Source organism: Pongo abelii, chromosome 8 (genome assembly GCF_028885655.2).
Source record: "Pongo abelii isolate AG06213 chromosome 8, NHGRI_mPonAbe1-v2.0_pri, whole genome shotgun sequence".
NCBI lineage: Eukaryota > Metazoa > Chordata > Mammalia > Primates > Hominidae > Pongo > Pongo abelii.
In genome coordinates, this window is record NC_071993.2 from 121,168,659 (window position 1) to 121,185,997 (window position 17,339).

At 35.6% G+C, this 17,339-nt stretch overlaps 1 protein-coding gene across 3 annotated transcripts in view; it reads right to left on the reverse strand.

Annotated features, from left to right (window-relative positions):
- Nucleotides 1-3,182: 3,182 nt before the first annotated feature.
- The window catches only part of CCDC186 (coiled-coil domain containing 186), a 54,417-nt gene continuing 40,260 nt past the window's right edge, over nucleotides 3,183-17,339 (reverse strand). For 2 of the 3 annotated variants that reach the window (XM_024253057.3, XM_024253058.3), the window contains 6 exons: nucleotides 14,387-14,642; nucleotides 13,607-13,796; nucleotides 12,348-12,428; nucleotides 9,898-10,108; nucleotides 8,335-8,554; nucleotides 3,183-7,638 (listed from right to left, as the gene is read on the reverse strand). In XM_024253057.3, the coding sequence (XP_024108825.3) occupies nucleotides 7,555-7,638; nucleotides 8,335-8,554; nucleotides 9,898-10,108; nucleotides 12,348-12,428; nucleotides 13,607-13,796; nucleotides 14,387-14,642 (1,042 nt within the window). In that variant the 3' untranslated portion in view covers nucleotides 3,183-7,554. 3 annotated transcript variants of the gene reach the window in all.

Consider the following 17,339-nt stretch of genomic DNA (forward strand, 5'->3'; position numbering starts at 1 on the left):
TTCAAAGGAAATTTATCTTAAGATACTAAATGATACTAATTTTTTGTCCATTTGAAATATGTAAATTGTGCTATAACAAGTTATCCTGTCAAGTGTAACCACTGTCCACGTAGTTGAAATCCTGGGATCAAGAAAGTATATTTAAATTGATTCCCATCATAACTGGTGGGGCACATCTAACTGTGAAAAGACACATCACACAATCACCTTTCTGTTGATTACATGGCCTGGGCTCTCTGCCTTCTCTCTTTGCCCCTCCCCGCAGCTCGTACCTTCCCTGCAACAGCCCTCTACTCTGGAGGGCTTGTTACCCTCTTGCCCTAAATCTTCCTTTCTCTTGCAAACAAATCCACAGTCTACTGAAAGCAGATTATTATGTTGGAAAGGTTTCTTTACTAATTTTACACTTACTCTACAGATCTTGATTTCAGGGGATTCTTTCCAATAGTTAACTCATTAAGTTACACGGCATAATTTAAGTGTACCAGAACTGTTAGAGCAATGGGAACCAATGCCTTGTGATGTGAAATATTCCATCACACATGCTAACTTGATTAAATTAATGCCATTTTAGTATCTTCTTATTGAACATACGTAGACGTGAAGGTTTCAGGCAGCAGCCTGTGGGGCTTCTGCTAGGTACATGGGGTGCTTTGCCTGCACCCCTGGTTTAAGTCTTAAATGATGCCCCTTCCAAGCCATCATCCTGTCCCCATGCTCCTCCACTCCTACCTTTGACTGAAGCACAGATCATAACCCCTCCACTTCTGAGATTGGCCTTCAATGAGGAATTTAGGGCTTTCTCCATATCTTCTCTTCCCCAGCTTTGAGAAGTGCTTTTTCTTCCCTCCTCCTCAAGTTCCTTTTGCACCATCACCACCCAACACTTTCCATGACACTTCCTTGTTAGGTAAGGTTGGAAAGTTTTCCTGACCTCCCTTGTTTAGTTTTGGAACCTCACTATTCACTCTCTACCAGGCTGGAAAAAGAATATTGGGTCCTCAGTCCTGCCAGTCTCTGTGGTCATCATCAGCTGATGTGTTGTTTTTAGCTCAGGTTTTGATAAAGTGAATTGTTTCCAGGGTTACTCAGACCTGCCAGCTCTCAAAGTCCTTGGTGGTTAAACTTGGAGAAAGGCCACATGAAGACACTCATAAGCACACATAATCCCTCTGTATTTTTTTTTCTGTAATTGATTTTGCTTTTAGAAATTGAAGTTTTAAACAGGGCTGTCATTTGGTCATCCTTCCAATTCATTGGGGTTTAGTTTGAAATATGACAATTGGAACAAAACCTTGAATCCAGTGCATATTTTGGTTTTGGCGTTGCAATTGCTTCTGAAGATCCTCAGCAGGGATTCAGACCTTGGTGTGCACAGCAGACCCCTGAAATTGGTGGGCTTGACCTCCTGGCAAATTGCTTCATTTTTCCACTTTCTGTTCAGGACCACTAAATGCTGAAATGTGGATGCATACAGAAATAAATGCAGTTCATTAGGTACTGAAGTTTTGTTTTTTTAATTTGGTATTTGTGTAAATTCACCTTTTGAAGCAACAACTATCAAGTCTGAAAAGCAACTGATGTTTCCATCAACGTTTTTCTGGAGAAAAATTAGTTCTAAGGATTTACCATCCTGTAACTGAAATTTAACATAACAGTATCCCATAAGCAGTCTTCTTGTCAGACTATTGCCAAATTTTAATTTTAAAAAGTGTGCGTTTTTTTAAAAAGTGTAAGTCAGAAATTAATAATTAACACAGCATCTCTACAGAGCAGAAACATCAAGTCTGGTCACACTATTCTCAGACAATCATTAAAACTCAGCATTTGCATCGGTTAATCACAGAGGAACGCTCCTGAGTTGCTGCTCCTGAAGGAGCAGGTACTCATTCTGCATTCATTAACTTAAGCTGATTTTATTAAGAAAAAACAGACTTGGATAAAAGTTCATCAGAATGGCCTTCCCATCTCATGACTGCAGGTCATACTGACCACGTGAATGGTACTTTGACATAGTTAATTGAATATAAAGGAGCCACTAAAAGCCTCTGCTCATAATTTTATCACCTCCAGTTTAAGTCACTACTCTCCTGCTACGTGGACCTAAATCAAGAACCACAAGCTAGTATCTTTCCTCGATTTACCCTCTTTCCCTATATCTTCCTTTCTCTTGCAAACAAATCCACAGGCTACTGAAAGCAGACTGTTAAGTATGTTGGAAAACTTTCTTATTTTACACTAACTCTACAGATCTTGATTTCAGGAGATTCTTTCCAATAGAGAACTCATTAAGTTATATGGCATAATTTAAGTGTACCAGAACTGTTAGAGCAATGGAAACCAATGCCTTGTGATGTGAAATATTTCATCCCACACATATCCACTTGATTGAATTCATGCTTTCAGTGTCTTCTTATTGAACGTACTTAGTTCTTTATTATTGAAGCTAGACTACATGGCAACTGAGTTCTATAATTTTATGGAAAATCTGAATACATCACTGGCTTATGAAATAAGAAATTTTCACATACCTATAGGCCCAGAACCTTTTGTAAAAGGCTGACATGGTCTGGCTCTGTGTCCTCACTCAAATCTCATCTTGAATTGCAATCCCCATAATCCCCACGTGTCGAGGGAGGGACATGGTGGGAGGTGACTGAATCGTGGGGATGGTTTCCCCCATGCTGTTCTCGTGGTAGTCAGTTCTCACAAGATCTGATGGTTTTGTAAGTGTCCACAAGTTCTTCCTCCCTCTTCTCTCTCTCACCTGCCACCATGTAAGATATGCCTGTTTCCTCTTCCACCATGATTGTAAGTTTCCTGAGGCCTCCCCAGCAATGCAGAACTGTGAATCAATTAAACCTCTTTCCTTTATAACTACCCAGTCTGGGGCAGTTCTTCACAGCAGTGTGAAAACCAATTAATACAAAGGCTAAGTTTTGCTGTCAATAATTTAAACAAACATTTAAAATACAACCCAGCATTCAACTGAATCTGCTTGCTATTGTTCACTGACTTCCAATCATATTGATAGAATAAAGACAACTATAGAAAGCAAAAATTCCCAGTCTAGTTAAAAAAAGGAAATTGAAGCTATTTGAATCAGCCTTGCCAACTCTGAAGAATCAGTCTGTTTAGCAAATGGTGTATATAAACAAATAAAGATGCCATCAAACTACAAGTTGGTAAATAGGCATTACCTATTTAATGAGTACAATATATACATAGAATCCTCTTGAAAAGCTTCATTTTATACAGAAACATATTTACAAGAAACAGTGTAATCAAATTAAAGATTATCTGTACAATACACATACACACACACATATATATGTCCTCTGGAAGATAAACAAGTTTCATCACTGCTGTCAAAATGGATAGCCATTTGCATTTTAAAAAAAGAATTCCATTCCAGAAGAAAAATACATCTCTAATATACAATTATATTTTTCATTTATTTTCCTAAAAATTCTCCATGTTTAGATTACCTTTTCAATTTTTCTTTGTTCATCCTTGAAAAATTTCAGGTTTCTAGTGCCACCAACTGGTGTTAATTAAAAATCAACAATCTTGGTGTCAAAAAAAATTGCTTTTAAAAAAAAGGTTATTGAAAAATAGGCTACTGGAGTCAACATTCATAAAGCATAAATGACAACATGATTTATAAAAATATTTTCACCAGGGTAGCATATATAATAACATTTACATTATTAAGGATTCTATTTTTTTCTTTTACTGATAAATCTTGGTTTAAATTTGCATGTAACAATTTTTAGAAAATAATATACTGCAAAAGAAAGTTTGGAAACATGCGTGACATGATTAATCTTTATGAGCACCAAATAGGCATTAATAATTTAATGGCAAAAAATCTAATGCCATTTTATGGTCTTTGGATTTTTTTTTTATTTTTTCTTAAATAAGGAAAATCAAACTATGATAAAAGTTAGGAAACGTGCAGAACCAGCAGGAAAACAGTAGTTTGCTCTCAGTGTACCTTTGCAAGGATTTTCCAAAGCCTCATGTAAGAGTGAGATTTCTGGGCCACTTGCACAAGTAGATAAACCCTCTTCGCAGGCCAGTTATAAAGGGCTGAGATGAGCCACAGAAGCCCAAGATCTGCTCTGATTGTCTCCTAGCTATTTTCTTTCCTTTTTTTTTTTTTTTTGAGACAGGGTCTCACTCTGTCACCCAGGCTTGAGTATAGAGTACAGTGGCAATCATAGCTCACTGCAAGCTTCAACCTCCCAGGCTCAGATGATCCTCCCAACTCAGCCTCCTGGGTAGCTGGGACCACAGCCATGTGCTACTGCATCCAACTAATTTTTTGTATCTTTTGTACACATGGGGTTTTGCCATGTTGCCCAGGCTGGTCTCAAACTCCTGGGCTCAAACAATCCTCCCACCTCGGCCTCCCAAAGTGCTGGGATTACAGGGGTGAGCCACCACACCTGGCCCCAGCTATTTTCATCAGACCATGAACTCCATGAGGATGGAAATGCCCTGGTCTGCTCACTAGTATAAACACAATACCCTGTATGGTGCCAATACAATAGTATAGGTTTTCAATAAATGTGTTTATTAAATAAATAAATAACATGTTGGTAGCCTGATAAAATTTAATTTCAAGCTAAATTGCTTTAAATGGTTATGAAGATAGAAAGTAAAAACAAAAAAACTCCATCAAAGTTCAAATTCATTCTTCTGCCCAAACCTACCATTTTCAGTCCTTAAAACTAAACAGGCTAAAGTCTGAAGTGGTATGGGGAAAATGCAGTCACGGCAAATATTCACTTCAAAATTAAAACCTATTGAAGTGTATACATATAAATACACAGAAAAAATCACTTCCAGCTCAAATAAACCAAAATATTGCTAAATAACCAAAACAGCCTTGATATGCAACAACCAATAATGAACATATAAAACAAACCTCCCCCCAGGTCTCACATTTATTCAGATCATTTTCCTTTTCCAGATACCCTATTCTTCTCACCATATATTTGGAGGGCAGAAGGCCCTCTAAATCCTTACATCAGGAGCTGTCTGTGAATTAGTATAGAGATAAGTATCTCTGATACATGTAATTACTTTGCTCAGTCCTGATCCACATACAAAAGCACACGGTAGACAGTGAAGAACAAAAGAAAACTAAAGCATTTTCTTTAAAAAATTTCCATAGTTTCTAAAATGTATAAGGCAAAACAGGTAATAGAGTCAAAATATTGTTTGTAATAGTTTTCTTCTAAAACTTTCTCATTAAACTTCTCCAAGTAGATGGTAGCACAAATATTAATACTGGAGTGTGCATTTTTGTCTAAAATGTATATATATTTTAAAGTGTATAGGCATAGGATACTATGGATCTGATCACTATTTGGTCTCCATTATACATTTTGTGCCTTGGGGGAAAAAATCCAAATATTGTAGTTTATGAACCTGTATCATAAGAAACTAGAAAAATTTAGTTATGCTGCCTACTCAAAGTAGTCTTTAGGAGTGTTAAGTAGTGTGTCTAGAAACAAATAGTAAAATAATTCAGATTTGATTGCACTTTCCCTCTTATTTTGATAAATTATTATTGGTAAAAAGAACAAGACACATTATGTTAAGACTAATACTTTTTATAACTATTCTAAAAATAAAACATCTTTGAACATATATTTTCATTTTGAAGTGAAAAGATATTTGTTTTGGGATAACATCTAATTCAATATATAGAAAAAATGACATTCATTAAATAATCTAATCCTTAGTAAATTATTTTTAAACAATGTTGATTAAAAAATGTTAAAACACATTAAAAGGATATTGCCACCATGAGCCCAACTTTTAGAGCCCATATAATTCTTTTTTTTTTTTTTTTTTTTAAGAGTTGAAATATATTTAGAGCCCATATAATTCTTTACAGGCTTTTAATCCATCATCCCAAAACTTAATTCCCTTAATGGGAGAAAAAGGGATGCAAAACTCCAAACCAAACAAGGCTTGCTGCAATATCTGCACAAGAGCCAAGGTATCTTATTATAGCAATGATCTGAAGATAATGAATTATGAAAAATCATGCTCAGAAAATGTAAGTGAGAAATAATAAGGGGTAAAATTCAATTACATAGAAATATTGACACTATGGCAACACTTCAGTGTATATCTTAAATAAACATTGTAAAAAATCCAACAAGACAGAAAAATTTGGCTTTAAAATTAAGTTCCTTTGGTTACAGATATATACTTATTTTAGGTATGTGTGAGGTTTTTTGTTTTAAGAGACAGGGTCTTGCTCTGTTGCCTAGGCTGGAGTGCAGTGGCATGATCATGGCTCACCTGCAGCCTTGACCTCCTGTGCTCAAGTGATTCTACCGCTTTAGCCTCCCGAGTAGCTGGAACTATAGGCATGCACCACCATGTCTGGATAATCTTTCAAAGTTTCTTTGTAGAGATGGGAGTCTCGCTATGTTGCCAAGGCTGGTCTTAAACTCCTGGCCTCAGGTAATCCTCCTGCCTTGGCTTCCCAAAGTGCTGGGATTACAGGCAAGAGCTACTGCACCCGGTCTACTTTATGTTTTAAATAAATACATTGAAACATCACATTTGGGGGAACTGCATGATCACTCCACTATAATACATAATTACTATATCCATGGTAAAGAATGGTGCTCAAATGAAATAGTTCATAGTGCCATATGCTGGTTTCTTTTGGAAGCTGGTTCTTCATAAATATTTATCTTTACACAAGGTCAGTAAAACTAAAGTATTTCAGTTTCAAAGAACTATTCTCTCTGTTCTAATGATTGGATCCACTTCACAATTTAAAATATAAGTAAACTCCACAGGAATTTTCTAAATTAATATGTAATTTTAAATCATATTTTAAATAACTAAAAACTTTAAAAATTCAACCATTAACTCAAACAATCAGAATCTGAAAAAATGTACCTAAAACAGACAAGAAAACCTGACAGAGGCAAACAATGCCTGATCATTGCTAGTTACCAACAGCTAGCTTTCCTATTAAGTTCAGCTTTCATTAAAACTGAAATTAAAAGATTTAAGTATTCATACACATCCCTAAAACTCACCCAATATGCTGGAGTGTAAAAATAAACATTTTTATCATTTGTTTTAGTTGTCTTGATGTTGGAGAAATAGCGTATTACTGAATGTTTACCACCTCTCTTTTCATGCATAATTTTTAAAAGGTGAGTCATTTTTGACATTACATATTTTAAAGGGAAGAAATATGAACAAAGGGTTTTTTATAAAAGCCCTTGTAATGTTCAACACTTCTTATGAATACAAGCAAATTAAGTTGTTTAGATTCAATGACAGGCTGTTATATTGTACCATACAAAAACAAATTTCATCAAAGCTTTCAGTCTTACAGTATATACAGCAATGCATTCATATTGTAAAAGGACATTTTTTGTGTACAGATGAAGCAAAACAATATTTTTACTGGCTGAAACAAAAAGTGGAAGAAAGTTTCCAACAATGGAGGTCAGTGGCACCTACTCCTGTGTGGCTTTTGTCTCTTTACTGAGCAAGAGGCTTGTTTTAGGTTTTCTTTGTCCTCTGTTCTAGCTCATGCTGGTGTTTAATAAGACGTTCTATTTCTGTTCCAAGTGTTTGTAGATTTTCCTTTAATAATTGGGGTGAGGGGAAAGGGAAGAGAAAAAACAAAAGTATAATAAATAAAACGATTCAGTTTGAACTATTTTTTGCCTAAATTTTGGAAATGAAAGAGTGGTTAGTCCTAAATGCTACATCAGATAAACTAGTGACACAGCTGTTTTCAGTAAAGTACTCCTGTCCATTTCAAAGTAATACACAAACTTTCTACTGAAGCTACAGCAATTTTTTAATGCATAAAATGATTACTTACTATTACTGATTTTAAAATTATTTTTAAACTAACTACTAATTTTCAAGGCCCACCCATAGCAAAAATAAAATATTAACTGCAAAAAATAAAATAAAGCTGAAAAATAAATCAGAAATGCCATAATCTTAAAAAATTGTTTCAGCAATTAAAACTAATTGTATGTCAAAGCCCAGCCAATGCAAATTTAATGACATCTTAGTGTCTATCAAATAGACACACTAAGATGGACATCTTAGTGTCTATCAAATACAAAATTAATTTTTGCTATTTTTCATCTTTCCTAATACAAAAAACTATACTTTTTAAAAAGAGAAAATCACGAAACTTCATCTTTGGGTAAAATGACTGCCTTGCATTACAGAAACAGCCCAGCTAATTGCTAGATCAGACTGTGAAACAGGCATCATTTTCCCATGTTAACTGGTTGGTGTGTGAATGAGAAACACAAATACCTTCAAAGTAATATTTTTTAGTAACGTATCCTCCAAAACAGCCTGTAATTTTCGGTTGATCTCCAAAGAGAGCTCCAATGTTAATCCATTGTCAGCTGGATGGGATGTATATAAAGATGCCATGATGCCACCCCGTCTACTTAAATGAACTTTGTTAAAATCAGATGCCTCTGAAGAAAGTGTGCCTGATTCTTCCCGTAAAATATAACTTTGAATTATTCTGCAAAACAAAATGATAGTATCAGTTGTGTACTTGTAGAATTTAAAAAAAAATGGAATTTGCAAAAGTCAACTAATCATAAAGATAAGCATAAAATAAATATTAGGTTAATAACCTAACTATATTAGAAAAGAATTCTCCTTATTCAGATGGTTTCTTAAACTATCTCATTTTTGTTCTATTGTAGCATTCGGAGTAAACACATATAAACATTGCTTTTCTATTTCTTTCCTTATTAATCAAAATTTGAGCTTTTTTGTTTGTTTTTAAAGAGACAAGGTCTCATTTTGTCACCCAGGCTGGAGTGCAGTGACACAAACATAGCTCACTGCAGGCGCTCAAGTGATCCTCCTGCCTCAGCCTTCTGAGCAGCTAGGACCACAGACATGTACCACCATGCCTGAATAATTTTTTTTTTGAGATGGGGTCTTGCTATGTTGCTCAGGCTGGTTGACCTCCTGGCCTCAAGCAATCCTCCTGCCTCGGCCTCTGGCCTCCCAAAGTGCTGGGATTACAGGTGTGACAGGTGTGAGACACCATACCTAGCCGAGCAATTTCTTTATTGCTCAATTTTTGTTAATATTTTCTGTTTTCCTATTATTAGACTTACAACTTGCTGTATTTTATGCTCTTTCTAAGTCACAGGCAAACTTTCCTATAAGTCTAAAACTGTTTCAAAATAAAAATTAAAAAGTCATTGGAAAAGGCCCGCAATATAAAAACAACTTTTATTTACATAAAACAGTATTTGGCGCAGCACTCCTCAGAATTACTCAGAGCTGGGTTTGGATCTCCAGCTCTAGGTCTGTCACACAGGGGATGAATGGTGACCCTGGAACATTTAGTGATGTGACCTGAGCCCCAGTTATCTGCAAAATTAAGAGAACTCACGCACTGAGTGGTGGTAAGCAATCAATGAGATATTGCCAAGCCACAGGCACAGTGCCTGGTACTACTAGGTACTCAATAAATTACCCCACTATGTCCTACCCAACAGGAAAAAAAAATCCATAACCCCATATATATGTCTTAGAGCCACAGTCATGAAAATAAAAAGCTAAGTAAAGCATTATCTTTTTAAAATCTAAAGTTGTTTAAGTATCTTAAAAATATTAACACAGACTGAACTCTCTATCACCTTAAAGGAAAGACCTGTGTTTTATTTCATCTTAGTATTCACAAAACCTAGAACATAATAGGTGATCATAAAAGACTGGGAACTGAATAACCATAATTATTTTTTGAAAGATAGGCTCTTGATATGACTAATTTTAAAAACAGTAACTTTGCCATATGAGTAATGGTATTTTGAAGACCGATTATGCTACCATAATAATACATACTTTGTTTTTTTCCTAATTTCTTCCACCAGTTGTTTGATGTGGTCCTCCATAAATTCTATCTTTTCATTTTTCCGGGCATGTGCTTTTTGCAGCCTAACTATCCTCTCAATCAACATGGCCTTATCTACTTGTGGAAAGTTATCCACAGCTACTGAGGACCCAGTATTTTCTGGAGATCGATCTTCTGCACTGCTTCGAGCATTCAGGGACCCTGAAGACAAAAAAAATTGGTTTAGATACTGTGCTTAATCTAACATCATTTCTCATCTCATATATTATTTATTCCAGCATCATTTCAAATATTCACTCTAACACAGTTGGACACAGAAGACAACACAGGTCAACGTGGCCTAGGTTCTGGTTTCTGAATATACTGGTGACAGAGGTACCAACAGGGTCTATACTGTGTCTCTCAGGAAGTGGTAATAGAGAAACAAGGATCTCAAAAAGAATAACAAGTCTAAAGTGAGACCAAAATTAAACTATAATAGAACAAAGCAGAGAGGAGGAGGAAGGAAGGAGAGGAACAGAGGTATGAGAGGAGACAGAGAAAGAGAGGTTAGAACATAGTGGGTTAAGCTCTGAGGCCAGCCTGTCTAGATTCAAATACTACTCCTCAACTTACTAGCTGTGTGACTTTGGACAAGGTATTTAATTTTCTGTGCCTTGGTTATGTCATCTTAAAATGGCATAAATAATATTATTTACCTCACAGGATTGTTATCCTCATTTAAATGAATTAATATATGTGAAATGCTTAGAAAAAGGCATATAGTAAGCATTATGTAGTGTTAGATATTACTTTTACCAACATCAATGAGAAGAATCTGATCCTCTTTACCCTACAAAGATTAGTGTTTTCCAATCCCATTTTATAGCTTTAAGTAATATATCTTATCCAAAGTTATATAATGAATAAATGGCAGAGCTGGGATCTAAATACATGTCTATAATTTCAAATCCATGTTCTTTCTACTACACATTTTTTCCCACTACTGTAACAACTGATGATGGTTTTCTCCTAATGTGCAACCTCTGGGAGGCAATATAGTGTAGTGCCAAGCAAGGACTGTGGAGTCAAAGAGTTCTCACTGTAGATTTTGGGTGAATCATGTAGCCTCTCTGAATCTTGGTTTCCTCACCTGTAAAATGGGAATTATAATACCTACCTCACATGAATTTTTTGCAGGGTAAATGGTATGTTTCAAGTGCTTAGCATGGTTCTTGGCATTCCAAAAAAGACACAAACACTGATATTTTGCTAATTATCATTTTCACAATGGTTTCAATCATAATTTTATAGACTCTACCCATTCTTACTTCAGAACATAGGCATATCTATCATGAGAAATACCAAAAGATTTAAAAATATATACATGTGCATATATATGTAAAAATCTGATACACAATGATGACACCTTCATTGGTTCTTGGGTGTTAAAAGAGAGAGACCACTGTACACCAAATCTCTTTGTATGGATTAATATAAATTTCAATTTTAAAAAATGGAAGAGGAAGCTGTTGCACAGAATAAAGCAGCAGCAGGCTAGAAAAAAGAAGGGGCTGGGCACGGAGGCTCAAGCCTGTCATCCCAGAACTCTGGGAGGCCAAGGTGGGAGGATCACTTGAAGCCAGGAGTTCGAGACCAGCCTGGGCAACATAGTGAGATCTTGTCTATACAAAAAACAAAACAAAACAAAACAAAAACAAAAACAGAAACAAAAAAAAAACCAAAAAATAAACATTAGCTACGTGTGGTGGCAAGTGCCTATAGTTCCAGTTACTTGAGAGGCTGAGGTGGGAAGATTGTGGTTGAGGCTGCAGGGAGCCAAAGTCACACCACTGCACTCCAGCCTGGGTGACTGAGCTAAGACCTGTCTCAAAAAAAAAAAAGAAAAGAAAACACAATGAACAAAAAAGAAGGTAGGGAGACAGATCACATAGAACCCCGTGACAAATCTGAAACCCTGGGTCATGAGTAGAACTTAAATATTTAACCAGAAACATTTTTTACAATATAATTATATATAACCACTATTTTTCATATTTCAAAATGAAATAAAGCATACCAATACTTTTTAAAATAAAAAATGCTATTTATTTATTTATTTTTTGAGACAGAGTCTTGCTCTGTTGCCCAGGCTGGAGTGCAGTGATGCGATCTCAGCTCACTGCAAATTCCACCTCCAAGTGATTCTCGTGCCTCAGCCTCCCGAGTAGCTGGGATTACAGGCATGAGCTACCACATTCAGCTAATTTTTGTATTTTTAGTAGAGACGGGGTTTCTCCATGTTGGCCAGACTGGTTGTGAACTTCTGACCTCAGGTGATCCACTCATCTCGGCCTCCCGAAGTGCTGGGATTACAGGTGTGAGCCATCGCATCTGGCCAAAAATGCTATTTATTTTTATATCAATCATGAAATAACAACTAGAGCCACTAGTTTTTTACCTGATGAACTAGAACGACTTCCCATGCTGCTGACTTCTTTGTCATAGCTTCCATTCTCAACCTGATCTAATTTTCTTCGTGCTACAGGAAAAAGAAGATTATTCGTCACAATTATCAGGACCATTTGCTCCTACCATCTCTGACTTTAATTGCTAAAATCACTGAGGCAAAAATGGCATAGATAAGAGAAAGTTCTTGAATACATACTTCAGGCAGAGTGCTGTGTCATTCATATAAAATGTCATTTAGAAATGTACAAGTCAAGTACAAAATATACAGAAACAACATTGTAACTGACACTGGCATCACTTAATTACAGTGGAGTTAACTTTTTGAAGTATTGAAAGATTTAGAAGTTCCTTACAGTACCAGAAATTTCTTCCAAATTTCCCTTCAATTACATCTATAAAAACAAACTAAACCCTATGACAAACATCTGAATATATTTATATTAAGTGAATGCTAAGTCCCTTTTAGCTTATTACTACATTTCACCCTATTTTAACACAAATAAAGCCGTGGGAAATAGCAGAGAATAGGAGGTTGAAATACGTGTCTTATAATATTTTTGTATCCCAAGCTATAGCACAGACACCCAATCACTGTATGACTTTTTAAAAGAAAGAAATCTGGAATCCAGTTCAGCAGTTAATTGTTATGTTTGGGTAATTTTTAACTTTTTGGGGTCTGTTTCTTGAGACCCAGGTGAACAGTTAAGCCGCAACGATTTCCAATTCAGAGGACACATCTGGGGTATCTGCACCCTGGATGCCGGTAGCCTAGATGCAGCACAAAAGGAATCACAGGAATGTAAAAGGAGAAGATATCAGAACTGCTATTTATACTGATATTTAAAGATAGATTATTTTAAATTTCTATTTTTCATATTTTCTAATATATATAAAAGAGTAACATATGTTTAAAATGTATAAATAAACACATCTAAACTGGAGAACAAATGCCTAAGCACTTTTTACTGAGAGGAGTACGTGATCAAAAGTTTAGATACTAATGCCCTAACATTACTTTCCCAATTCTCATGTTTTGTGATTCTGTGGGTAAATGTCCTTTAGCATACAAGATATCCTTTAGGATAAAAGACTATTCATGACATTCCAAGAAGTTTAACAATTTGGTTTACTAATATTAACAAAGAAAACACACAGCTTCAATCAATGTGGTAGAACCACAAAAAGAAAATCCTTAATGATTAAAAGAAACAAACACATTTGTGGTCTAAGTGTGGAAGAATTTTATACCTTGCTGAAGTTGTTTGGTGAGATCCTTGATACTAGAGGCATGTTTACGTCTCTGAGTTACTAACTCATCTTTTAATTCTTCTACCTGGGTACTCAATGCTTTAACTTCTGTTTGTCTACAAGTGAGTTCAGCTTGCAGAGTTTGGACTTCCTCTTTTCGCAGTTCTTCCTCTTTCAACAACCTACTTTCCTGAATAGTAAGTAAAACAAAAACCACTAATTTTAGTATGTTTGTTTCCATTAATGCTCAGTTTATAACCTTAACAATCTAAGGTTCTTGACAGTGAAGATTCTTCTATTATTATTCCTTACCAGCTTTTGTTTACTTGAGCTTCTCACAGTTCTCATATAGCAAAGCAGGGGGATACATTAACGAGAATGTCATTCTATACATACCAAGAAACATGTGATACAGGCTGTTGAATTTTTGGACTAAAGTCTCAAATCATTTTTATGAGTAACTTGAAGACACTCTCATAAATTATAAAAATAGAAATTTAAAGTACTTTTTAAAAATATATAATGATTCTAGTTAGGAAGGACACAAACCAGTTTTCTCATTTTCAAAAGTAAAATATTATTCATAATCATTTTAGGAAGAAATTTTATTATAAATTATAACAGTTGAGGAAAAACTGACATTTCTTACAGCAGTTGAAATTGTCAGAAAGTCAGTGCCCAGGAAAGAACTTAATTCAACCACCACTACTTTTATACTGTTAGGGAAATTTAACTTGTGCTTGTTACGTTGTTTTAAAAAAAATGTAAATTTATACTTACCAAATTAATATTTGTCTGTTTCATTTGTTCACACTGGCTTTGTAACTGACTTTCACTACAGGAAAGTTTATCAAATTGTGACTGTAAAGAATTGGATTCAGACTGAAGCTGTGCATTCTTACTAGTGAGCCTTTCTGTAAACAGCAGCAGCTCAGATTCTCTTTTCCTACTGCCTTCGATGTCTTTTTGTAGGTCATTAATCAAAGAATTAAGACTTTCCACTTCTTCTTTCAAATTTTCAATTTCTTGCTTACCTCTAAAAAACAAAATTTATATTTAAGAAAAAATAAACCATTAAAAGACATTAAATTAATGGTTTGGGAATTTTCATCTAGTCAAATGCTTAATAAAGGTACTTCTATTCATTCATCCAAATATTTATAAATGCCTAATATATGCCAGGAAATAAGAGCTGGAAAGAAAAGTGAGCAAGACGAACATGGCCTCTGCTTTCAAAGAGCTTTTAGTCAAGTTTGGAAATTATATGAGTGTAAAAAAACATTTTTGATGATAAAAGCACAGAATGGGTTTGCCTAAACTAGTGTAAGTGATGCTCAAACTAATACTTAAAGCAGGAGTCAGCAACCTTTTCCTGTAAAAGATCAGATAGTAAATAAGTTAGGCTTCTGGGTCATACGGTTTTGCTGCAATTGTTCCACTCTGCCATTGTACTATGAAAACTGCCACAGATATTACATGAATGAGTGTGGATGTGTTCCAAAAAAACTTCATTTACTAAAAGAGGTAGTGGGCTGGATTTGTTTTGTAAGCCATGGTTGATCCCTGACCTAAAGGCAAAGCAGGAGTTACTGGAGAATAAAATATGCACCAGGTAAAGGGAACAGTGTGTGTGCTAAAAACTCGGAAGGGAATAAGAGGACTTCTTGTTGGTCCTAACAGATGTTCGATATTGATGAAGAGAAGGACTGTACCATATCCCTAGCACTTAACACAGGGTTTGGGACATAGGAAACAATCCATTGACATCTGTTAACCAACTACAGCTGAAATACAAGGGTGAAAAAAGGGAAGGCATGGAAGCAGCGAGGGACAGGTCACTAATCTTACAAGCCATGCTAAGGCAATGGAACTCACTAGACAATCGCTGAGGCAGTGGGAAATCACTGAAGAGTTTTGAAATTTCCTTTTAAAAAGGATTGTACTAACCATAGTGTGGAAAATAGATTAGAGAGGATATAAGCAGAAAAAATACAAACTGTGGCAGTTTTCCAGGCGAGAGCTGATAATAGCTTGGACTATGGTAGTAGCAGTGGGGAGGTAAAAAGTGAATGGACTTGACAGATGTTACAGACTTAGCAACACTAATACTTTGTGACTGGTTAGATGTGTGAGGGGAAGGAAAGAAGAGCTGAGGATGGCCCCTAGCCTGCTGAGCTGGACAGTCACATGGATGCTGCACTCATCATTCACCCTAGGAACATGTGAGGAGAAGCATGGGACAGAGAAACCGATTTTGGACATGCAAAAGTTTGAGGTATCTTTAATACTTGTGCCTGGAGCTTAGTGAAAAGGGCTAAAGATAATGATTCAAAAGTCCTGCAGCATACTATAAAAATAGTTGGGATCACCCAAAGTTACAATAAAATTAGAACAAGAGGGCATTATGAGAGAAAGAGAAGCCTGCCAAGGAGATTGAGACAGAGTTGCCAAAAAGGTGAGAGGAACATCAGCATGTGATGGAAATGAAGCCAAAGGAACAAGCCTATCAAGAAAGACAACTGAATTCAACAGTGTTAAAAGATGATAAGAATTCAAGCAAGGGTGGGTCTGAGATGTGTCTACCATATGCAGGGAGGCATTAGTAATTTTTAATAAAATGTTGGGGGTAGAAGCTAGAATGAAGTGGAGAGGTACAGAACATAGGAAGTGAGGAAATGGAGAATGAATACAGAAGATTCTATAAAGTTTGGCTGCAAAGGAAAGGAGAAAAGATGGCAGGGCAAAGCCATAGGAGTTTTGATATTTTTAAAAGACAATTATGTTTAAATGTAGAATGAAAAAGAAAGTGGAGAAAGGTAAGACATAAAAGATAAAGAAGAATAATCAAGACAGAACCCAAAAAGGCAGAAGAGATGAAATCCATAGCAGAAGTAGAAAGACTAATTTGATTTAGAGGAGCTTCTTCCATGATAACAAGATTGTTGCTTCCATGATAACAGCAGAAAATATGGCTGCAGATGCAGGCAGTTCATGGGACTGATGGCAAAAAGCTGAGAAAACTGTCAACTGACAGCTCCCATTTTTTCTGTGAAGAAGTAAACACTTGCCAAGAGTAAATAGAAAGGTAAGAGGAAAAACTGAAGTGTGAAGAAAATGGTAGGGTTTAGAAAAGATGCTACGAAGATGGTGGAGAACCAAGAACATATGGCAAGATTAGGTGCATTAATATTTCCAGTTGAGGTTAGTGACCATGAATTTATTAGCAGAATCAATCTGAATGATGGTAAAGATTTTTGTAGCAACACTCAGCAGCTTAGTTATCAGCAAGGTGTGGAAAAGAAGCTATCTGGCTTCAAACTGAATCCAGGTTCTGTCAGGTAATGTCACAAGTAGAGTTTACTTAAATGGTTTTATAAGGAGCCAAGGAATAATGTCAGCTCCGGATCTTAAGCCATACACATGCAAAGATCTAGAGCTAGATTTACCTTTTAGAAGAAAAAGTAAACACTGTGCATAAGTAACAGAATTTGAAAGCTAAGGAATGGATAAGAGACTCAATCTATTCTGTCTTATAAATTGCCACTACCAATGTTTAAGGAATATAAACTTTGATTTTTAGAAGCCATGATAGGAACTCAAAAGATAATCCAAAGAAGTTCAAATAAAGAGAAAATATTTAAAAATTTCAGCTAGTAAAATTGTAAAATTTTATCTTGTTTAATGCAATAATTGCATTTAGAAAATCTTGAAATAAAATTTAAAAGCTTGTTTA